Source organism: Cercospora beticola, chromosome 5, assembly GCF_033473495.1.
Source record: "Cercospora beticola chromosome 5, complete sequence".
NCBI classification, from domain to species: domain Eukaryota; kingdom Fungi; phylum Ascomycota; class Dothideomycetes; order Mycosphaerellales; family Mycosphaerellaceae; genus Cercospora; species Cercospora beticola.
In genome coordinates, this window is record NC_088939.1 from 2,817,889 (window position 1) to 2,839,994 (window position 22,106).

General features: G+C 53.8%; 10 protein-coding genes across 10 annotated transcripts; 4 read left to right on the forward strand and 6 right to left on the reverse strand.

The window, feature by feature from the left end:
- Positions 1-440: 440 nt before the first annotated feature.
- On the reverse strand, positions 441-674 carry RHO25_008379 (uncharacterized protein; the record flags this gene model as incomplete). Its single annotated transcript, XM_065603055.1, has 1 exon — positions 441-674. One exon carries the CDS (start codon positions 672-674, stop codon positions 441-443), a length of 234 nt encoding a protein of 77 aa, XP_065459127.1.
- Positions 675-1,286: 612 nt separating this feature from the next.
- On the reverse strand, positions 1,287-1,602 carry RHO25_008380 (uncharacterized protein; the record flags this gene model as incomplete). The annotated part of the gene is made up of 2 exons (XM_023600512.2): positions 1,287-1,477; positions 1,530-1,602. The coding sequence occupies 2 exons, from the start codon at positions 1,600-1,602 to the stop codon at positions 1,287-1,289; spliced, it is 264 nt and encodes an 87-aa protein (XP_023449498.1).
- A 2,658-nt stretch (positions 1,603-4,260) lies between these two features.
- Positions 4,261-5,418, forward strand: RHO25_008381 (uncharacterized protein; the record flags this gene model as incomplete). Its single annotated transcript, XM_023600514.2, has 1 exon — positions 4,261-5,418. One exon carries the CDS (start codon positions 4,261-4,263, stop codon positions 5,416-5,418), a length of 1,158 nt encoding a protein of 385 aa, XP_023449495.1.
- A 2,092-nt stretch (positions 5,419-7,510) lies between these two features.
- Positions 7,511-8,320, reverse strand: RHO25_008382 (uncharacterized protein; the record flags this gene model as incomplete). Its single annotated transcript, XM_023600515.2, has 2 exons — positions 7,511-7,982; positions 8,037-8,320. 2 exons carry the CDS (start codon positions 8,318-8,320, stop codon positions 7,511-7,513), a joined length of 756 nt encoding a protein of 251 aa, XP_023448897.1.
- Positions 8,321-8,881: 561 nt separating this feature from the next.
- RHO25_008383 (uncharacterized protein) lies at positions 8,882-10,159 on the forward strand (the record flags this gene model as incomplete). The annotated part of the gene is made up of 1 exon (XM_023600516.2): positions 8,882-10,159. One exon carries the CDS (start codon positions 8,882-8,884, stop codon positions 10,157-10,159), a length of 1,278 nt encoding a protein of 425 aa, XP_023448898.2.
- A 506-nt stretch (positions 10,160-10,665) lies between these two features.
- RHO25_008384 (uncharacterized protein) lies at positions 10,666-12,439 on the reverse strand (the record flags this gene model as incomplete). Its single annotated transcript, XM_023600517.2, has 3 exons — positions 10,666-11,660; positions 11,714-12,299; positions 12,365-12,439. 3 exons carry the CDS (start codon positions 12,437-12,439, stop codon positions 10,666-10,668), a joined length of 1,656 nt encoding a protein of 551 aa, XP_023448895.2.
- Positions 12,440-13,642: 1,203 nt separating this feature from the next.
- On the forward strand, positions 13,643-15,819 carry RHO25_008385 (uncharacterized protein; the record flags this gene model as incomplete). Its single annotated transcript, XM_023600518.2, has 2 exons — positions 13,643-14,249; positions 14,462-15,819. The coding sequence occupies 2 exons, from the start codon at positions 13,643-13,645 to the stop codon at positions 15,817-15,819; spliced, it is 1,965 nt and encodes a 654-aa protein (XP_023448896.1).
- A 634-nt stretch (positions 15,820-16,453) lies between these two features.
- Positions 16,454-17,203, forward strand: RHO25_008386 (uncharacterized protein; the record flags this gene model as incomplete). The annotated part of the gene is made up of 1 exon (XM_023600519.2): positions 16,454-17,203. One exon carries the CDS (start codon positions 16,454-16,456, stop codon positions 17,201-17,203), a length of 750 nt encoding a protein of 249 aa, XP_023448901.2.
- Positions 17,204-18,768: 1,565 nt separating this feature from the next.
- RHO25_008387 (uncharacterized protein) lies at positions 18,769-19,472 on the reverse strand (the record flags this gene model as incomplete). The annotated part of the gene is made up of 2 exons (XM_023600520.2): positions 18,769-19,264; positions 19,324-19,472. 2 exons carry the CDS (start codon positions 19,470-19,472, stop codon positions 18,769-18,771), a joined length of 645 nt encoding a protein of 214 aa, XP_023448902.1.
- Positions 19,473-21,104: 1,632 nt separating this feature from the next.
- Positions 21,105-21,808, reverse strand: RHO25_008388 (uncharacterized protein; the record flags this gene model as incomplete). Its single annotated transcript, XM_023600521.2, has 2 exons — positions 21,105-21,606; positions 21,663-21,808. The coding sequence occupies 2 exons, from the start codon at positions 21,806-21,808 to the stop codon at positions 21,105-21,107; spliced, it is 648 nt and encodes a 215-aa protein (XP_023448899.1).
- Between the last annotated feature and the right edge of the window lie 298 nt (positions 21,809-22,106).

The following is a 22,106-nucleotide window of genomic DNA, read 5'->3' on the forward strand; positions in this document are numbered from 1 at the left end:
CTGATCAAACGAAGTGACACTGGAGCGATTCACATGCGCATTGAATGATGGGAGTGGGATGAAGGAATGTGACGCGCACGAATCCAATTGGTCATGAAACCTTTTCTCATACAGCAGTTGAAGTGAAGTATGTAATTGCCGAATCCGGGTCGGCTATCCCATGGTACAGACAACTTTGTGCATTTGCTAGCGCGCTGCCGTTCATTTGTCCTATCCCCGTGCCCTTTGCGCCACACGTCGCTTCCAATTTCGAATCGCATCGCACTGTTTTAGGAAATACAGTTCGGGCGCAGGTCCGTCGGTAATGTCATTGGTCGTTTGGTCGTTGGTCTCGTGAGCATTTGTCCCTTGATCCGCAAAACATCCGTTACGCCGCCAGAGGTCGTGTCGTGAGTGTAGACATATTCAAGCTACGATACTTATTTTCGTAGTGTTAAGATTTATTCTTCCTTGTCCACGTGGCCTAGTCGTAGGAACCCGCTGGTAGTGCTCGACTCGCTTGCGGAGCGTTGAGTCTTCTTGACTGCTTCGATAGCATCTGTAGGAGATGGGGCTCTGGCGTCGTCTTCTTTGGCGCTTGATGGTGTTGGCGGCGATGCAGCTGGCGCGACCCAGTTGGAGTAGCTCATTGGAGCAAGGCTGAGGAAGTTGGAGTCTCGTCGTTCAGAAGCCATGATGTCTGTTGTATGCGCTTGATTCGTTTATTGTCGCGAGATGTGTATCCTGCTGTTTTGCACGGTGTGATGATGCTCGTAAGGAAAGAATGATCGCAAGAGTCTGGACTCAGGCACCTACCTTTATACCTCCTTCTACTTTGTACATAGATCAACATCAGTGTGATTACGAGCGATCGCAAGCGCATTGCACGATGCAAGGTGTCACGTTGACGAAGCCTTCCGCAGGTCCAGGTCATTTTTCACGAGAACAGGTCGGGTAGATCTGGTTAGGCTTCGGGAATAATGCTTAGGTGAAGTGTATCGTCGGCTGGCAAAGGTCGTAACTGGTTGGCTATCCTCGGCACACCTTTGTGGTGTATGTCCATTCTGCGGAGAACCTAGGAGGTAGCGTGGCCCGGGGTGAGCTCCATTCGGGCAGGTCTTGTTGTTCGCGCTCTGGATCGAAATGCTGACTCGTGGTGAAGCTTTGTGGTGATGGACGGCATGACGTGGGCGAGCATGCCGCGGCTGTCGAATATTTTGAGGGCTCTTGTACAGCAGGTGCGAGGGTATCAACTGAGGCAGTGTCGATGGCGGAGGTGCCTCCTGCTGACCGCAGCCGTAAGCACTTCACAAGAGTGTGTTGGATAGCTTCATGGCGACTCGGGCGTGGGGGACAGAGTGCGGAATTCCGCTGCTGCTGGATGCAGGCACGCTGAGGAAAGAGGCGGCTGTCAGCTGCCCTTCGACGCTCCGTTCCGCGGTCCCGCCGCGGTCGTGCCACTGGTGAGCTGCCAACAGCCGAGAGTGCCGCTTTGATGCTTTCGCCGCGATATCAGCTGCGTTCCTGCCGGGCGTTCGCATGGTCCATACTTTGCAACAGGTCGCCGAACGAAGCTCGGTGTTTTGGCCACCAAATCGAGGAGGCTGGAGAGTTGAGCCTCATTCCTGTCAGACGGCGACGCTCTTCCTGTATAGACGGATGCTCTGTCTAGCGTGGGCCGGATCGGCAGATCTTCTCCAGCCGATTCCGGTTGTCATCACGAAAGCGGCCATGCATGCCATCCTGCTGACCGTCATGGCGATGCTGAGATGAGAGCGCAGTGCTGCTGCGGCCTGGGTTCTTGCGTAGTCCATTGCGTCGCACAACAAGACCAACAACAGGACGCGGAAGCCGGATGGAGGGTGCTGCGAGTGCAATTGCTGTGGATGCCTGCAGGACAACAAGTGCGCTGTGCTCGCAGCGCTACTCGCACGTTGGTCGCAGGCCCGCCTCACCGTGACAGCTCTCACCTTGCGGTGGGGCCTGGGATGCGGTGCGACCGCGCTGTCAACGGCTGTCACTACCGACTGCGCGACACGCGTGGGACGATGTTGCGGTGTGCTGCCGTGTTTGGCGCGGGCAGGCTGCAAAGACTGCCACTCCCTCCGCAGGGCAAACGAGCCACGTCTGACGCCTCGCAGCCGTACGAGGGCCAAACATCGCCCAAGACCAGCGCGGCCTCGTCGAGTTTCAGCGCGCCGAGAGTCAGCGGCGGAGGGAAACGCGACGAGTTTGTTTCCACAGGCAAAACGATGCCGACGCACCATGCAGGTAGGCGAGCGCTTGCGCTTGGACACACTGTGCATTTTCCTTGGCTCGAGAACAGGTCCAACATGGGCATACCGTGCGTACATAGCGTGGGCAACGGCGACGGCGTCGTCGCAGAGGGCGAAACGGAGGGCGTGGAGGCAGACTCAGCCTCAGCGGAAGACGCAGCCGCGTGCCGTTCCATCATCGACTCGGCCGTCTCGATGTCCTCCTGCTCTCACTCTGGGGCTTGGTCTTGTCAAGGCTCCGGCCGGACTGCAGAGGCGTCTCCGAATAAGCTCTTCAGGGATACCCTGCGCACCTCAGTGGGCACAAAACAACCGGGCCTTTAGCTTACAGATGGGACCAGCATTTCCCCTCGCAATTTGGACGCCAGTCAATGCGAGCAGAAGACAACGTCGTTGCGTAGCCACAAGAGATGGGTACTTGCAGAAGGTATGCTTGCCATCGCGTGGCATCTTTGACACCTGCTCCTTGCATCACAGCATACCAGACGGACAGCAGCGGCTGTCGGCCATGAAAGCATCCCCATCCCTCAAACCCAGCATTTTTTCCGTCGTACAGAACCTGTCGTGATGGAATTTGTTTGCGACCCGACTCAGTATAAATCATTACCACGCTCCCATCGGCTGCCCTTTGCGCCTTTCCCGTCTCGACATCCATAACCCGAGCTGCGACTTCACCCTACTGCATGACGCTTGGTATCACTCATATCCCTCTTCACGCCCGGGCACATTAGTACGTCGACTCGGCACTGTTATCAATCGACATACAGCTAATTCTTCCGCCTAGCACTTCTCCATCAGAAACAGCCGCCATGTGCACTCAAGTCACACACGAATACACTGTCTGCAAGCACAAAGTTGTTGAGCGGATACCCTGCGCCGCCTCAAGACGAGGTCCTTGTGGTGTGTCAACGCCGAGGACGGTAGTGCATCACTCCAAGTGTCATAAATGTGGTGGTGGATGACCAAGTGTATGTCCGTCCTCTTCTCGCCCTGTCCTCACGCAGCACAAGTTGACATGGCAGATACAGTGTTCAACTTTCCCATATTCACACTGGATGGCAACAGCACACTGCATTGTCGATGTCTTGGAGTTCGTGGCTAGAGGCGTGGGGTGTTTGGGTGCTTTTTGGCTGGGTTGAGGATATAATGGCGTCTCACGACTGGGTGCTACGACTAGGCAAGACTTCCCTCTGTCAAGATATCCTTTTTGCTATATACCATGATGAGTGAACGGCTGAGAGGCAGCAAGGATTGCGTATATATCGTTGTCTGCATATGATTCCCCAAAACTATAGAATCCAGTATATTCGTTCAAGCGTCGCGTCGGTCTCAGACAGACCACCGAAGCCGGCAATAGCGCGCGCATGGTGCAAACAAGCACAGTGCGACACGTTCGGTCTCCGGCGTATATTTTCCCATTCACTCAACTGCATTGCATGGGCCCAGAAAAAGCACAACGGATACGGGAGCTCGTACATGTTCATTCATAGGCCTCGAGGTAAGCTGCAGGGCGCAGTTGATGATCCGCATGATCCACAACACCGCTGCACGCAATGATCCCGGCCTGGCTCGTCGTTTGTCATCACCACCTCGGCGTGGCTTGCGTGGCATGGGCTCTGAGCATCAGGGTTTGTTGCATGTCTCATCCATGGTGTAGCGGCTCGAGTCAATAAGTGATTTGTCCAGGGCTACGGGCCATCGCTGGGTAGTTCCGCAGCACACATACGTCGCCAATGTGGCTTGTGTGACGATGATAAACGCAGTGTCTTGTGATCTACACGGCTGGGATGGGCGTGTTGTGACTTGCTATGGAAAAGGATGAGCAAATGCTGCGAACAGCGGATGTCATGGAGCGCACGACTTCCCTGCAACAGCCGCCACTTCCCGACCTCACGAACAGTCGTCGGTATCGCTCACCACAACAAGAAGATGCACATGACGCCGACATCAGCGTCATTATCTCACATCACACTTCTGCCCCGGTCCCTCGCACCAACACTTTCCGATGTCAATTGAAATCAATTGGGAGGCTCTCACTGGCGGACCGGATGGTGAAGCGCTGGCCGAAACCATCCGAGAGTTCATCCACGAACGCTTCCAGTCCATAGCGCTTCCCAAACTGATCCGTTCGGTCGCTGTTCATGGGTTCGAGTTTGGCAAGACACCCCCCGAGATCGTCCTCAAGGATATCGGTGATCCACTGCCCGACTTCTACGAGACAGATGACGATGCATCGGTTCTAGAAGCGCCCGCCGAGCAGGACGCCAGTATTCTCACTGATCCTCGCCAAGCAACAACGCGGCACGCGCGTGGTGCAGATGGCACGCGACGTCAGTCCGAAATAGATCTGCTGGATCGCATGGGCAGAACCGGGCTTGCGAGAGGAACAACTCCTGGTGTGCTTGGAGCGACCTCGAATCTTGGCTACTTCCACTTACCTCTCTCCGCCGGCCTGCCTGGGACACAGACGCCCCTAGCTGCAGTCGCTGGCGGCGGCTTCCCAAATAGTCAGGGGCCTCATCAGCATCAATACCAACATCACCACGCGGACTCGTTCAGCTCAACTTCGCCACCCTCCTTGGCTACTCCGACTTCCTCGCAAGGCCACGCATACCGCGAGCCGGCGCCTGGCTCAGCCATATCCGACGACGCCGATGCACCGCCGCTCCCTCTTCGACATGATCACCCAGAGATGAGCCCGGAAGACACCCAGGTTGTTTTCCATGTGACGTACGCTGGCGATATCAAGTTGTCTCTGACGGCAGATGTTTTCCTGGACTACCCGATGCCTAGTTTCGTCGGAATCCCCTTGAAACTGAGGATTACAGGTCTAACGTTCAATGGCGTCGGCATTCTGGCATACATCAAGAAGCGAGCGCACCTATGCTTTCTGAGCCCTGAAGATGCAGAGGCTCTTGTAGGAGGAGAGCAGACCCTTGATACCCTCAACGAAAAGCCCTCCACTTCAGAAGAAGCTGCCAAGGTGAGCAAGGTAGGCACTTTACTCGAAGACATCAGAATTGAAAGCGAAATGGGGGAGACGGAAAGTGGAAAGCAAGTCCTGAAAAATGTAGGCAAGATTGAGAAGTTCATCTTGGAGCAGGTGCAGCGCATCTTCGAAGACGAATTCGTCTACCCGAGCTTCTGGACCTTTCTCGTCTGAAGGAGCTGCCATTCGATCCTTCGCAGACTACAGCATGGCAATGTCGCGACTTCAGCACATGTCGTTGTCTCCCTCACACGAGAGTCGTGCGCGCGATCGCGTGCATCAACGCGCATGTTGCATGGGTACAGAGCGCCTTGCAGAGCATCCCGTGAGTCGTGGTACCAGAGAGACAACCTTGCTTTGCATCGGCCCGTTGTCACACGCAGCTGTCAAAATCTGCAGTGGCACTTGTGTACGACTATGGTCACCTCCCACAGCGGCGGCCAATAATCGGATGTGGCACATGTGCGCATTTCATTATCGACTCCGGATGCGCTGCTGTTCTCTTGCTCATGCAATTGCACTATACACTCCCATGTCGTAGCTCTCATCACACCGGGCCGCCTGTGACGACGGATGGATCTGGTGCACGGCAACGAGTCAGACGCGCGGCTGGTTTGACAGACGAGACTGAAGAGCTTCACGGACGAGCAAGGCACAGCTTCACAAGTCACGCATTAGCAGCTTTTCCTGCCGTCTCTCGTGCACTCGATGCCAGTGGACATTGCTCAAACTACGGACGTAGCGACTCAGCACCTTGTCTATAGTGCTGATACGAAGGGATTGCATGAAACTAACGTTCGCCAAGAATGCTGTAGGAAACCACAACCTGTCTCGCGCGGACTCCGCGGCATTGGCACTTGCGACGCAGTTCGTGGTTGTATTCTGTATCTCGACGGGGCTTTGCTAACCTCCAAAGTCAATCTGCGCAAATCATCCTCGTGAGCTTGGCGCGTCCTACCAAGTTGCCCTACGCGCTCTTGGAAGATGCAGCACGAGTCCATTGCGCATCATCACCTTGGCGAAATATTGCGCACTACACGCACGCACGCAAAGCGATCAGACGCGCGATCGCATCGTCTGTACGTTGCACAACCCACAGTCGGCAACCTACTGCTCGACAGACTCCGAAGGATCAAATATGATCATGGAGAGGGCGATGCGTCCTCCCGCCTTGCTCATAGCGCTGCGAGTCGTTCTTGACGATGCTTGTAACTCCAGCCTCTGGATCAAATTCCGCGAACAGGGGATGGTGGGCAGTGCCGCTGCACAACGCATGTCAGCAGGGAAAAGACAAAACAAGTGACGACAAGCAAAGACTTCGGAGGAAAGTCCGTTTCGAGTACGTTAGCCTCACTAGGCCATTGCTAAGTCGCAGAAGGGCTAGATTCATTCAGACCTGGGTAACTCGGTTGTGCCCTGGTCAGCTGTCTGGGAAAGCCATGATGATAGCTGATCCAGAACATCTTCACCCACGATCATCAAGAATGAAGGCATTGACTCCCTGTTGAGAAGCGAGCTGTGTATGGCCTAGCTTGGAGACAAGATGTACGTGCTGGATATGCCAGATCAGATCGCATCATATAGATCCGAAAGCCACACCGACCCCACGAACGACTCGCTCTTTGCTTTGAGCCACGCTAAGCGATGCCGTTCACCAAAGTTATCGAGCCCGGAACAGCGGATACGCTTTGGAGCGATCTGCTTGAATCTGTCAAAGGGCGATAGATCTGCGCAAGAATGCGACCCTACCGCTTGGAACCTTTCTTCTTTCTCGTAACATGCATACCCAAGCGTGAAACAATCTGTGGCATACTAGCGTGTGGTGACCCCCTTCGTGCAGCAGCTAACATCGGCGAGTCCATAAAATCCGGCGAGGACATAAATCTCATAGCCAAACTCCGGTTGGGGACGCAAGTGCCGTAGGGGTATGCTCGCAGTACATGATCATTCTCAGTGACATGTCTGTTGCGCTATGCCAAAGTTGGAGATTGCATGAATGCGTTTCGCGCCTTCTCCTTGGGTCATGTCTTTCAAGTTTCGAGGACTTGATGCTGAGTCCAACATTTGCAGGTCCAACGTAGTGAGGTCTCAATCCTTGCCCGCTCGGGCCTCGTCGAGCCCTAAGGAAGGTGTCGCGACGGGATCAAACACGCTTTGCTGCATGGCTATGCATGACATTTCCGACATTCGGACCCGCGACATCAATTAGGTCTCGTTGGCCTAGAACGCCTCGCATCGTCCATCCAACGCAGCACTAGTAGCGTTTTCACTTCGACTTCAACAGCTTGCGCCCGTGCTCGCGAACAATCTTGTCCAACAACAGGCGCATCTGCTTGCAACCGTCCAAGCCAACAGAGAGCATAGCCTCCAGTCTAGCCATCTGTATTTTTGTCTCCATGACCAGTACATTCACCTTGTCCTCGCCTCCGCTAGTACCGACGGTCAAGAATGGCAGCTCCTGCTCTTCAAGTCCGTTGAGGTCCAGCAATGGATCAGCTTCGTCGTCGTTCGCAGCGTATGAGGCTGTTGATCCGGTTGTACAGGCAGCAACATAGTCTTTCATGGGAATGCCAGCATCGATGAGGGCCAGAGTCGCTGCGTTCAAACACGCCGCCAGCAAGGCGCCATCTTGTGACAGCACATGAAGCACAATGCTGATCGTAGATTGCGGATAGAACGAGGTGAAAACAGTGCTTGCAAATGCGGAAGAGATTGTGTACTGCATCTCCTGTGTACGCCTGCCATGCATCAGCTCCTTCTTCCCACACTTACCTGCCCATTTCCCAACTCACTTATCTGATCGCGACCTCTTCTTTCTGTCCATCCCACTGAAGCCCGCGATACCAATCTCCACTTCGATGCTCGCCTCTCGACTTTGATCGCGTCCTCCAGACCTCGTCTGCTGTCTGGGACCGATGACTGTGCAGATGATCTTGGTATTGCCCATCTCGAAATAGCTGCTGCCATCAGCGGCCGCTTGTGTCGACATCTGACCGCTGATGCGCCTCAGCTCGTTCCATCGTCTTCCGTCGACGCGCAGATGCGCGAGACCGTACGTCGAGCTGTCGAGCGGCATTTCCGATATTCAATGGTTGTTGGTTGACACGCGGTTTGAAGACGCGAAAAGTCGAGAAGCGGAACTGCCTCCGCTCAAGCCATCGAACTCAAAGTGCTGTACTTCAACTGACATCACACGTTTGCCCAGTCGACGTGCACAACTCTAACAGAAACAGCGCACAATATGTTCTGGTCGCCTGAGCCCATTGCATCTCAGAGGACCAACTATCGCCAGACTGCATCTCGTGATACCCGTGGAAATGCTCGACGGCGGAATACGAACAGGCGTACCCGCTTCCTCCCGACAGCAAACTCGTAGGGCGCTCTATGTTCGGTGAGAAGTCCATCACCGCGTGCGCTCTGGTGACAATTCTGGAATAACCAGAGCGAGCTGCTGACATATGGGCAATTTTCGTGTTGCTAAAACGACCCAGCACAAAGACTTCTCCGCGGACATACCCTGCCCTCTCGCATGCATCATAATATACACATTCACGCTAGTGTTCTATAAAAGCGATAGCAGTGAATGCATCATGGCCACCAATCCAACTCTAATTTACTGCGATACAGAGACTCAATTATGCCACTATCTGAGGAACAGGTCAAGATCATCAAGGCCACTGTGCCTGTCCTCCAGCAGCATGGAACGGATGTCACAAAACTTTTCTACAAAAACATGCTTAGCGAACGGCCAGAGCTGAACAACATTTTCAACCAGACGAATCAAGTGAACAGTCACCAAGCTGGAGCTCTTGCTGCATCTTTGTATGCCTACGCCAACCACATCGACGACCTCGGAGTTCTCAGCCCAGCCGTTGAGAAGATCTGCCACAAGCACGCATCCTTGTATATTCAACCAGAACACTACGAGATCGTAGGCGAAGGTGTTTTACGCGCGTTTGCGATTGTGCTGGGTGATGCGTTCACTCCTGAAATCCGTGAGGCTTGGGGTGTTGCATACTGGCAACTCGCCAACATCATGATCGGACGCGAAAACCAGCTGTATGCAGAATCCGAAGGCTGGACCGACTGGCGCGAATTCACCATCGCAGACAAGATCAAAGAAAGCGACGAAATCACATCCTTCTACCTCAAACCCATCAATGGCCAAAGACTACCATCATACAAACCAGGACAATATATTTCCGTCATGACCGACGTCCCACAATTCGGATACCTCCAATCCAGACAATACTCCCTCTCCGACGCCCCAAATCCAGAATACTACCGCATCTCCGTAAAACGAGAATCCGGCCTCAACCTTCACGACCCCAAAGCCCACCACCATCCAGGCTGGATCTCCAACATTCTCCACGATGAGAAACAAATCGGCTTAAGACTCAAAGTCTCCCACCCCGCTGGAGACTTCTTCTACGATTCCAAAACTTCCTCTCATCAAAGCCCCATCGTCCTCCTCTCCGCCGGCGTAGGAATCACACCCATGATTTCAATCCTCAACACTCTCATCGCCCAACAATCCTCTCAAAAACAAGAATCTCAACAACCTTTCCCCATATCCTTTTTCCACGCTTCTCGAACCACAAGCTCACGGGCGTTCTATTCACATGTCAAATCTCTCGCGGCAAAACATCCTAATTTGAAACAGACATTCTACGTCAAGAATCTCAACTCGAGGGATGCCGTCGATCAAGATTACAATCATGTTGGAAGGATGAGTATTCCTAAATTGGCTCATACGCAACGAGGGGATTTGTTTCTGGATGATGAGAAGACGAAATACTTCGTTTGTGGACCGGAGGCGTTTATGGAGGATGTGAGGAAGGGGTTGAGGGAATTGGGTGTAGATGATGAGAGGATTAAGATGGAGGTTTTTGGGACGGGGATGTTGGGGTCGTGAGCGGATTGATCTCTTTGTGGCGTTGGTTTCCCTTTCAGGCGTCTCCACGGGTTTCATACCTGGAGCGTAATGGCTGAATCCGAGCTGAACAGAAGGAATTGGATAGAATAGAGAACATACTCGGCTCATGCTTTTAGATTCATACATTTTTGCAATTTTCATAACTAAGAATACTCGTTTTGCGAAGCTGTCAGCCAGGAACGTTACATATGTAATCTCAGACTGCTCGACAACAGCCATGCAAGTATCTAAGCCCTCATCTTGTAGATTCATCTCATCATTATCGACATTTGTGTTTTCCTTTCATCCTGCCATTTCCTTTCGATGCCACCTAGATTTCGCCTTTACAACGCCTCGCTCAGTTCCCAGTAAATGCGCATAAACAAATCCAAATATGTACAAAACATGTAACATCGCCCCTGGGTATCACTTAGAGAATGACAACGGCCCATAATGAACCTTCGCGCCGCACCGGAAAATGTAAACAAGCAAAACAATAAGGCATCTTAATGCCTTGGGAATAGACCTCTGAGGGCCTTTCGCCAAGCTGGCGTTGCTCTCGCCTCCTCAGCTTCCGGGTCGTCTGGGGCACGGCGACCCAGCATTGCCTCCGCTCTCTGGCGGGCCCAGCTTCGATGGGCAGCCGTGGCGGGAGGTTGCACTTGCGGTCTTTCGTCGCCTGTAGCGGGAGCGAGCGGCACTTCGCTCATGTTGGTGGGAGGCACGGGATCGAGCTGAGTCATTTGCTGACTTGCCGTGGGAGGTGCGATATCCATTCCGCGCTGAGCTCGATATTGCCGTATGACTGGCAAAGATCTCATTCGTTGGTGGAAGCTCGGAGGGAATATGCCATCTACAGCATCCGGGTCTTCAGCCAATCGTTCCCGCATTCTCCTCAAAATACGCTCCCTTCGGACCATAGCATTCGTGATGACGCGAGGACAATATCCAGCAGGTAAGGCAGACTTCTTGCACATAGGGCAAAGACTGCTGCTATCGCGCAGGAATGTATCGACGCATTCAGGGTGGAAAATGTGGTGGCAGGGAAGCTCTCGCACCATAGTGCCTTCTTCTTCGTGTGTAGCAGGGACATAATCCTCGAGACAAATAGCGCACGTGGGCTGTTCGAGAGCCGTTGGGTTATAGCTGCTGTTCCTATTTGCAGGTATTCCTGCTGCAGCTTGAACGCGCTCCGTTTGTGTGGCACTTGGTAATTTCTCCAGGTCAGTGTCTGCATCAGTACCCGAGGAAACAGCGCCGTCTGCAGTTTTACCATATGTATACAGAGGCATGGCGGTCAGCAGGTCTTGTGGCACAGTGAGGCGCTTAATCCCGAGAGCTTCGAGGTCCACCTCGCCACGCTGGACACGTCTACGCAAGTTTTGTCGCCTTCGTCGCTGGAGCCAGTGCATTGCGAATGAGGTCAGTCCAATGATGGCCAGCAGAATGCCAAGAACTATGAGAAGGAAGATCCACAAAGAGGGCAGAGAAGTGCCGTTCCCTGTGCTCGTCAGTGTCGTGTTCCAAAAATCACAGATGTTATATTGAACGTACCAGTATCGATGTCGACAAACAACCTCACATAGTCCCGAGAATCGTAGAATTCTGTCAAGTCATGTCCGAAGGGTACATCTGTCATATTGCCACTGTACAATGAACTGGCGTTCATCAACAGTGCTCCCTTCTGGCCATTAATGGCATATATGGGAAATCCATTCTCCGCCTTCCAATTGCCGGCGTTGGGAATGTCCCATTGTCTATCGTGAACGTCTGGAGGAATGCCAGTACCGTTGTCCGGCACGAAGAACACCAGGCTATGCACAGGATCCTGTCTTGCAGCCTCCATGTAATGCAGCGCGCAAGTACTGCTCACCCATGGCGCCAGCCCTATGAGATTGAAATCGTCCGGGGGAAGCTGCGCACGACGGGTGGCGTTCTGGGGTACATATGGCGCACTCGTGTTGACGCATGGATCGGATTCGGCGAGGGTAGGCACGTAGAGCAGGCCTGTCACATCGTTGCCGCGATTGGCGCCTCTCGAGGATAAGGTTCGGATGTCGAAGCTGGTGAGGAACTGGAAGCTCATGGACTCGTTGATTTGCATGGCCTGATTGTCGCCGGACGACCGCCATTCTGGGTTCTAGCAGGCGCGAGTGGTCAGTGGGCTGCTGTCCGCAAATGGCAGTGCCGGGTGGGCATACTTACCGGCACGACAAGCGTGATAACCCGCAAGGATTGGGCACCTTTATTGAGCCAGTCAACAAACCAGAAGCTCGACATGACATGGTGTGGTGCGGGCAGCGGCGAGAGAGGGTTGGAGTGCTGAACGAGCAGCAGCAGGGGAGGTGGCGATGGCGGTGGTGATGGGTGGTGGTGGTGGAGGATGCGAAGCTGCAGAGACACAGCGCAAGGGGAAGTCGGAAGACTTACTCATCGTGTTTGCAGGAGACTGCACTCCCACCGTGGGCGCTCGGGATTCGTGTGATGCTCAGCGCAAGCGCGGTGTGGCCTCCAGGCCGAGTTTCAGCGTCGGATGATCAATGGCAGGGCATCTCTAGTTCCTCGGGCTACCAGGACGCGGCCAGGGACTGCGTGGCGAGCAGTGTACAATTGTCACGGTGCTCTGATGCTGAAATGAGGCGTCAGCACGCCAGCGGCCGCACTGCTCGCCGTCTGCTGCTGCTGCGATGGAGCGTGGCCGGCGAAGACGGCTGGGAAGAGCCGCCGTCTGCGACTAGTTAGTGTCCGGAGGCGATGGCGCCACGAGAGCCCCACGAGTGCTGCGAGGGTTTGGATGCGGGCAAGATGGGCCACCAACAAAAAGATGCGCACAACAGTAAAGAAGCGCGGAGACAGGTGGGAGGAGAGGAGGTGGAGTGGGATCTAGAACTGGGGACGGGCGTGGTCGATGGCTCTCATAGTCGCCCACACAAGCTTCTTCGAGTGTCTTGGTAGTCTTGGCCTCTGCGCCATCTCGGTCCATTCTGCTTCCACGATTTGAGTATTCCAAACTCTCGGCCGCGCTGTCGAGGGGCGCAGCGCGTAGTCAGACATTTTGTAATCATCGCCGGGTACGTGAGACCATGATGATACCCAACAACCGTGCAATGGAGCCGTGTCTCTTCCCCCGTGTCGTGTTTCACAGATCGCAGCTGTATCTTGGTCTGACCGCACACTGCCGAATCGCGCGGACATCTTTCTCGTCCCTGTGTCCCGAACGGTGGAGCCGAAGACGGTCTGAGCTCGCTGGCACTTGGCCCGGAACAGCATGTGCTCGATACCACCCACCATCACGTCCTTGTCAAGCCCATCCTAAGTGTCCATCATAAACAGGCGTCTTTGATTCCCTGGCCAGATGTTGCACGATCGTTGAGCCAAGCGCTTCCTACACGCGACACGTCACGCAGCGCACGCGGGTCTGTCGGACAGTCTCACTCGCGCGAGCCAGGCTCACTCGTGCGCAACGACAAGAACCCTGGCAGCATGCCCGCCTCCAAGAAGGGAACACAGGGCAAGGCGGGTGCCACGAGCAAGAATGTCCACCGCCGCTCCACTTCGAGGCAGACGACGCCGCTGACCGAGGCATCGACCACGCCTGCCACCGCCACGCCCTCTGCCAAAGATGCTCCTGCAGCGACCATGACCCCATACCTCAAGACCTCGACCGCCGCCCTCATCTCGACAGACCCCAGCATAGAGACCCTCATAGATCGCAGTAATGCTTCAGCTGCGCGGCCGGGCGATCCGCCCACTGTGCGTGAGCTGCGCATGCTGCATGACACCATTCGCGATACCGTGAACCGCTTCATGAGCAAGCGCGGTGAGGTATGTGATAGGTCTATGCGGCAACTGGTGCAAAGGCGGAAGGAACGTTTGCAGGAAGAGCGGGAACAGGAAGCTGCACGTGATGCGGAAAGAGCCAGAGTGAAGCGCGAGGAAGAGCGCTCGGCCAAGGACAAGAAGACCACAAGTAAGAAGCGACATGCGGACGAGATGGATGTCGATGCCGATGAGAAGGAGCGGAAGGAGGCCCTGCCAAATGTTGGAGCACACGGTCTGGCGCGGCAGGATGGAGTGGGAGTGCATCAAGGTGAGTCGACATTTCTGTTCACTTCGATCGCGCTAGTGGCCGCGACTGCTCGTGAATGTGCACCAGTGCTCTTTGCAAATCATGCATCGGCAAGGCACACCACTTCACAACATAAATTGTCACCTCAACATACAATATTTGCAGTTGCACCGTGCTTGCAATTTACGTCGGCATGAAGCAGAACATCCCTCTGACAGGCAATGTGCCAACAGGCGCCGACGCACCGCCCTCGCCTCCAGTCCAGCCTGGTACCGTTCCTCCAGATCTTATGGAGACTGCACCGGACGACTCGGACTCGGAATCTTCGCGCCATGACCCTCCGCCTACCGCGCCTCTCTACGAACGCATTTACGGCAAGGACCCCACCATTGGCGCAGACTCTGTCCGGTATCACATTCCAGAGCTCAACGATGACATGACATATGAAGATAAGCGCGACATATTCAGTGTTGCACAGTGGCCCGAGAGCGACCTGAGAGAGCTCACTGCGGGAGATCCGCCTGATGCAGATTTTTACAATAATGCGAAGCCCGCAAACCAGGTCAACTTCTCAACCTTCCAGACATACGTCGAACCCTACATCCGGCCATTTACGGAGGAGGATGTGGCATTTCTGAAAGAGCGCGGCGATAGAGTCACACCGTACATCATGCCACAGAGAGGTGCAAAGGGTTACAAGGAGATATGGGCTGCCGAAGACGGCCTCACTGGACTCGAGCCTCCAAAGCAGGAGCGCAATAACCCAAATGAGGCGAGAGGGAGCATGGAAGAGCTCGAGGATGATATTGCAGATCAAGATACAGTGAGCATGGGCCCGGTCATGAGTCGACTTCTTTCAGTCATTCGACCACAGCCGAACACAGCAAAGAAGGAGGAGAACGAAGATGCCAATGGCGACACATCGATGACAAACGCGGAAGACGACGCAATTATGGCCCTTATCAATGGCACTAATGAGGACCAAAAGCCTGTGACACATCTACCTCCTGAGTTTCCTAGGCCTGCCAACTTACCACAGCTGGATTATGAGACTTTCGAGCACCGAGCTCTGCAGGAGCTAAAGTTCATAGGATTCGTTGCGCCGAATGAGACTCCGGACTATGACTCGAATAGGGACGATATGGTGGCACAACGTTTGCGGACACTTCAGCACGAATTGCGAGAGATCAGCCGCCGCAATAATATTCGCAAAGCACGGGTCTTGGAGCTGACTGAGGAACGCATGGCAATGCAGGAATATGCCAACATCGCAGACGACTTGGACAACCAAGTCAATGCTGCCTACCTCAAGCGCAACCGGTCACTTGCGAAGCCCAACCAAAAGAAAGGTGCAGCGCAGAGACCTGGGCAGAAAGGTGTTGCATCAGCGCCTGCTGGTAGAGGCGTCAGCGATGGTGTGCGAGCTCTCATGCAGAAGCGTAAAGACTGGATCGAAATGGTTGGACCGGTGGTTGGTTATGGACGGCCGCCTATTCCAGGTGATGATGAAACGATCTTTGACGAAGGAAATTGGAAGAGGCTCGAGAAGCTTGAGAAGGAGGCCGAGATGGGTGATGCTGAGGCTGAGTGATTGTGTCGATGAGGTTCACGATGAGTGGCACAAGCAGCGAATTGCCCACAGCTATCGATCAAATTGCTTCACTCAGCTGAATGAAGTCTAGTCATTCAGACCGAAGGGGTGATGATGTGGGTGCGACTAAAACATGCCACCGACTTTCTCACCTCAGGCTTTGAAACAGGGATGCTTGGATATCACGACAGACATTTTTGGCCGGAGCACCAGATCTGAGGGAGATGCAGGGAAAGTACATATAGTGCGCGCCAACGCATCACGCTGTCTTCCCGCACGTAACGACTCAATTCCAAGTCAATTCTCAGACAGCAAAGGCGACAGGTATAGAGGTAAGCAGGACAAGTTGTTTATTACTGACTGTCAACAGGGAATACAGGTATAATGAACAGACCTTTGAACTCAATTCCACCAGAGGCCAATGGTCGCAGAGCTGTGCCCAGGATCAGGATCACAAACGATGTGGCTGGGCTCGAGCCAGTGCTGAGACCAACTTGAGGGGCTCCGAAGCCAAAAGTAACAACGTTTGGGCCCGCCTTGAAGCATTGTGTTGCGCTCGGAGCGACACCGAGTATGTATCGGAGATTCGGCGACAAGTGCTACAGAAGACGAACAGAACAACTGTGTTCAGACCATGGCGGCGTCTATGGCTTGGGAAGGTCCATTCGTGGACATGGACCCCCTCACGATGCAGGCTATCGTGCAAATGCAGCTCGAGGACGGTGAAGAGATGGCAGCCAATGCGAAAGGCAAGCAGCGCGAGGGCACCGTAAGCGATGCTCAATTGGCGATGCAGATGTACATGGAAGACCTGAAGACCTGCGACACCTTTCTGAAGGACCGCATCATGGCGCAAAGCGCTGCTATGGCAATTCTTCAAGACGGCAACCTCATTGCTCGGGCCTATAGGCAAGAGCAGCAAGCTGCACGCGATCGCGAGATGGCTTTAAGACTGGATGCGAGTCAAGGGAGAAACGCTTCGACTGCAGCAGGACCAGCGCAAGGACACCGTGCGCATCAGCGAAAGAGGCAGAAGAAAGACCACAGGGACCCTTGGGAGGATCCAGAGATGTTAGAGAAAGTCGCGGCTATCTACATGCGAGCTCCTGAGAAATCAGCGAGCTCTGCCCCGGCGGCCGACAATGACTCTGATGGAACCGTGGCGGAGCCCTCGGCTTGGGCGGCCAGTCGCAAGACAAACAGCAAACGCCCATTACGGGCTTGCATCGCATGTGCGGAAGAGAAGGATTTCTTCGAGGTGGCCCGGGTTCCTTGCGGGCACGAGTACTGCCGCGCTTGCCTGGAAAATCTGTTCAGCATGGCTATGAAAGATGAGTCGCTATTTCCGCCCCGATGCGACAAGCAAGAGATCCCGCTCGACTGAGTTCGTCTTTTCATCTCCTCGAAGCTGGCCAAAGAGTTCGATGCAAAGTATGATGAGATGTCCACCAAGAATCGCACGTACTGTCACGATCCGGCTTGTGCGACATTTATGCCCCAAGAGTCGATCATTTCAGACGTAGCGACTTGTCCACAATGCAGGAAGACCACTTGCAGCATCTGCAAGAGTCCATCGCACTCCGGCGATTGTCCTGAAGACGAAGCCTTGAACCAGCTGATCAACACAGCAGAAAGTCGGCAATGGCAGCGATGTTACCAATGCAAGTCCATGGTTGAGCTTACACAGGGCTGTAACCACATGGGGTACGCGATTCATGTAACGTTCATTACCGAAAGCTGACATGTCTTTGCAGATGCCGATGTGGCGCCCAATTCTGCTACGTGTGCGGGCTCAAATGGAAGACATGCACGTGCGAAGCATTCACCGAAGCCCACCTTTACAGCAGAGCGGCAACTATCGTCGATCGAAATCCAAATCGAAGACTTTTCCGACCAGAAAGGGTTCCCCATACACAGCCGATTGTACAACCTCCACCACCTTCCTCTGCGATCGCAAATATATCCGGGACGCCTGGCCAGCGCCGCCGTAAAAGAGCTCAAAGCATCCCCAGCGCAGTAGCAGAGTCTGAATGGCAATCCGACTTCTCAGATCATTCAGAATGGGAGCACGATTGGTGGCTTCAAGACCAAACACAAGAGGAAATTCCTCCCGAAACAGCGGAAGAGGTCCTACCACCTATCATACCTGCTCCACCACCCGCTGCCGGAGACGTACCCACGCCAGCAGCAACTCCATCACCCATGCAAGAAGATCTCGATCGAGAGAGGCTCATCGCCGAAGCTATGGCGCACTTACGCAACAACCACGCTTGCACTCACGATAACTGGAAATACCGCAAAGGTCGCCACCAATGCGAAGAATGTCGCCACGTTCTACGAGAATACATTTTCGAATGTCGCCAATGTAGCCTCCAGGCCTGCAATCGATGCAGAAGGAACCGTTTGTGACTTACAATCTCCTCCATGAATCGATTACTGAGAGCTTGTATGCGATACTACAGAACTTGCTCGCATGTAGAATGGCGTAGGCTAGAGGGTTGGAGGAAATGTGAATGTGAGGTCTGCGGAAAGAAGCGCTTGCAGCGCGTTTTTGAATGTCGGAGATGCTATGGACGGCGATGTACAGGTTGCAAGGACAAACCTGCTGGGATCAAATTTGTGAGGTTGATTGATCTGGATGAAATGCTTGACGATGATATGTCGGACGAGTATGATGTGAGCTTCGAGCGGCAACTCATGGCGGACCTCGCTGAATACGGCGATGGGTATTGGTAGCAGATGCGAGTGAGATCATTGAATATGTACAAAAATGTGCAGCTCTCCACTGCGCCAGCTATACCCCACGACTGAACATTAAAGACATGTTCGCTGTACGCTCAATTCTCTGAACTCCCCAGCTATAACGCTGTCTATGCCCAACTCAACCATATATCCATTCAAACGCCTCCACGCTCATCCGGAAATGCGATCCCATGCAGTTCATCCACCTCATCGATACCGATCATAACGATCCGGCATCGGCACAGGCGGTGGCGTATTCCCCGTTCGACTCCTCCTTCGCTCCTTCTTCCTATGCTCTTTCACCGGCGCCTCGCGATACTCCACACTCTCCCTCCTCTCTTTCACCCTCCGCGGCGGATCTTTCGGCGCACCGAATCTCGGATCTGCGATCATCGGGTCGTTGTCGTTCGGTAAACGCACATTGACCAAATTGAAGTAGTAGTCCAACACTTGCGGATATTGCATGCAGGATGTTCGCCAGTCTTGATCGACGCCTTGTTGTAGTGTGTGATGCGCGGCGTTGATTTGAGAGTGGATGAGTTGGAGCTGAGCGGGTGCTAGAGGTGGGGCGCCGTTGTAGCGATGGTAGAGGGTATAGAAGGGGAGAGTTTGGAGGTAGTTTCGATGTGCTTCTACTCGCATGGCTCGCATTTCGTTGAATGTGGTTATGATTTGGTTACGGGCGTGGTCGAGCACCCACTTTCTGAGGCTTTGTTAGTAACTTTCTTCCAGAATGCTCCAGATGTTCGTGAGGTTACACACTTGATTTGCTCTGTCCAAGCCCATCGTTCCCATGCTTGATTCAGTGCCAATTCGAGCCTCTCGCCTTCGTGAGGACATTCAGGAAATGGAGGAGCACCGCATATTGCACAATTAGCTTCCGGCACCTGCGAGGCCATGAGTCCCACCATGGACGCAGTCCTCTTGTGCTCCGAGCAAGTGGGTCCCGAGTATGCTTGTCGTTGCTGTTGTGTGAACCTGCCGTGCTACGAAAAGCGGAAAAAGCAGATAACACCCGAAGTTGCACTTCCTCTGTGTTACGAGATCATGAGGGCATGATTGTAGTAACGAGTGGTTGTGGTGGGCGAGGTACCAGTACTTGCCGTGTAGAGGGGAATGCTAAGAGAGTGAAGTCCAAGAGACATGGTGAGTGTTGTCACGACAGAAGAGAGAGAAGAAGAGAGGTGGTCGGGCCACAATGACGAGGCTACTAATGCAGATGCTAGCACCTGTATAGCTCTTGCGCATGTCCCCATAGCCTTTGGTTGTCGCTTTTGCTCTTGCTCCGCTTCTGTGACGGCTCTACTGGACTGCTTTGCCGGCTTACCTTGGGCTGAGAGTAGTTGCAGCGGCGCGTGTGGTGAGCTTTCGCCGATTGGGCCCGTTCATGCAAGATGCGCTGGCCGACGGAGAGCGGTTGACGGGAGGGGCCTGGTCTGTCATCGACGCTTGACAGCTGATGGCCCGCGATGGCTGGCAGCATGCTTTTGTGATTGCCGTTGTGATGTGCAGGATATGCTGGCTTGAAGAGCACAGATGTGGTTGGTTTGGAACTTACAGCCTGAAAGAAGCAGGTCAACGCCCTGGACCGAGCTCAAGGCTGCCAAGGAATATGCCTTCCTCACTTCTGTGCTCTGCCGACTTCATCGACTTCCCGTTGCAGACGTCGGTGAGACACTTACACCGCTAGACGCGACATCTACGTGGATATGATTCATTTCAAAATGACTGCATTTTGCGCTTTCAGCAGGGTCGAGAGCTGCCAGCATATGGAGAAGCACAACCCAAACCCATGTTAGGGGCAAATGCTGAAGAGTGTGATTGCATCTGGGGTCCATCTCGCTGCCAATGCAGAATCTTGTGTTGGCGTGTCAGAGACATCTGGCTGGGGGAGTATTTGGACTCGAATCCGAGAATTTGGTACGTGGCACGTGGCAGAACGTAAACGGTCACCACGTTTATTGATCACCAGCACAGCCAGCGCTGGAGTATCAAGAAGCCAACCAAGTGGGCACCAAGAATGTATGTTAGGAAGACACGCAACTCTCGGCCCAGTCCAAGCTCCGTGCAACTCCACGAATATGATTTCGCTTCCGTCGAAATGACCCTTCTCGACATCTTCTGGGTTACACAGCCTATCGTTTTCCTCCTGACCCAGATACGGATGTCACCTTTCACTGCCTCATTGAACTGTCACAACTGACATGACAAAGGTTGAGGATGATATGAGTTGTGGTGAGGAGCTGGTTGATATATTCTCTGCTACCATGGGTTCCAGCTATTTGCAAAGCTTGCTTTCTTGTAGCACAGTGGGTAGCGATATGCTCGAATGCTCATGATAATCTAGACGCTATCAGTGAGATGTATCTCTCGATGTCATGCTTTTCTCTCACTCACATGTGGTCTGTTCCACGCCATCTATCCATGTAACTTAGAGACCGCGAACCGACCTGGTGTAGCTGCTTGGCCTCGCAGGTAAGTGACTCGTTCGACTTCCATGCTGTATTGACTCTTTCCTCCTGATCCCGTAGTTCTGCAGCCCTTCATGATTGAGTAAGCAAATTCTCCTTTGCCAGCTTCTGCTTCTCCCTCAGTTCGTTGATCTCTTCCTTGGACATGTTGTACGACGCCGCTACTTGATTGAACGGGTTGTCTGGGTGCTTCTCAAACTCCTTGCGAATCTGATCGATCTTCTGTTGTCGTCTGAGCCCCTTCTCGTCCTTCATCTCTTCCAATCTCCTCTCCTCGAATTGTGTATAAGCAGCTTTGAATCTACGCTCAGGATGGCGATCGATCTTCTCCTTATTATCGGTCGTAAGAGAAAGCGCATCGAGGGCGTTGTCGATACCCGTAGCATTGAGTGCTGCAAGTTCCTTCTTCGAGGACGGTGCGTCGAGGCCGGAAAGATCGAGTCCTTTGGACTTCTTCGGAGCGGCTTTGCCTTTGCCGCCTTTACTGGGCAACGAAGCCTCTTCTTCCTTGAGCAGTGCTTCTTTCTCGGCCTTCTTCCGTGCTGCTTCGGCTTGCTTCTCGGCTGCTGCGGCACTGAAGAACGTGTCAGACACGCATCTTCTTGCTCTCAATCTACGCTGTGCACTCACGCTTTACTGTTGTCCTTGGCGCCTTTGCCCCATTTCTCGCTCTCCGCTGCTGCCTTCTTCTGATCCTCTACAGCTTGTTTGGCTGCTGCCGCTTCGGCCTTCTTTGCGTTTCCCGCAGCCTTCTTGCTGTTCTCGCCTTTCGGCATGTCTGCGGATTGCGGTGTGCTGGGCTATGTTTTACCCGAGTGTTGGGATCGGGACGAGTATCGGATGCGGCGGTGTCTGCAAAGACAATGTCTAAGCAGTGACGCATGTTTCAAGAAATGTTGGCGGGCAGTGAACAGCGAGATCGGCATCGCGGGGTCCAGCGCGCACGTGAAGGCGTGTCTGTGCGCATGCAGCAATGAACAAAACACTATCACCAACACGACCGCTTGTGGGCTAGTTTGCACTCGCTCGACCTGTCAAAGTGAACGCAGGCTTGTTAAAAATTACCTATATGCA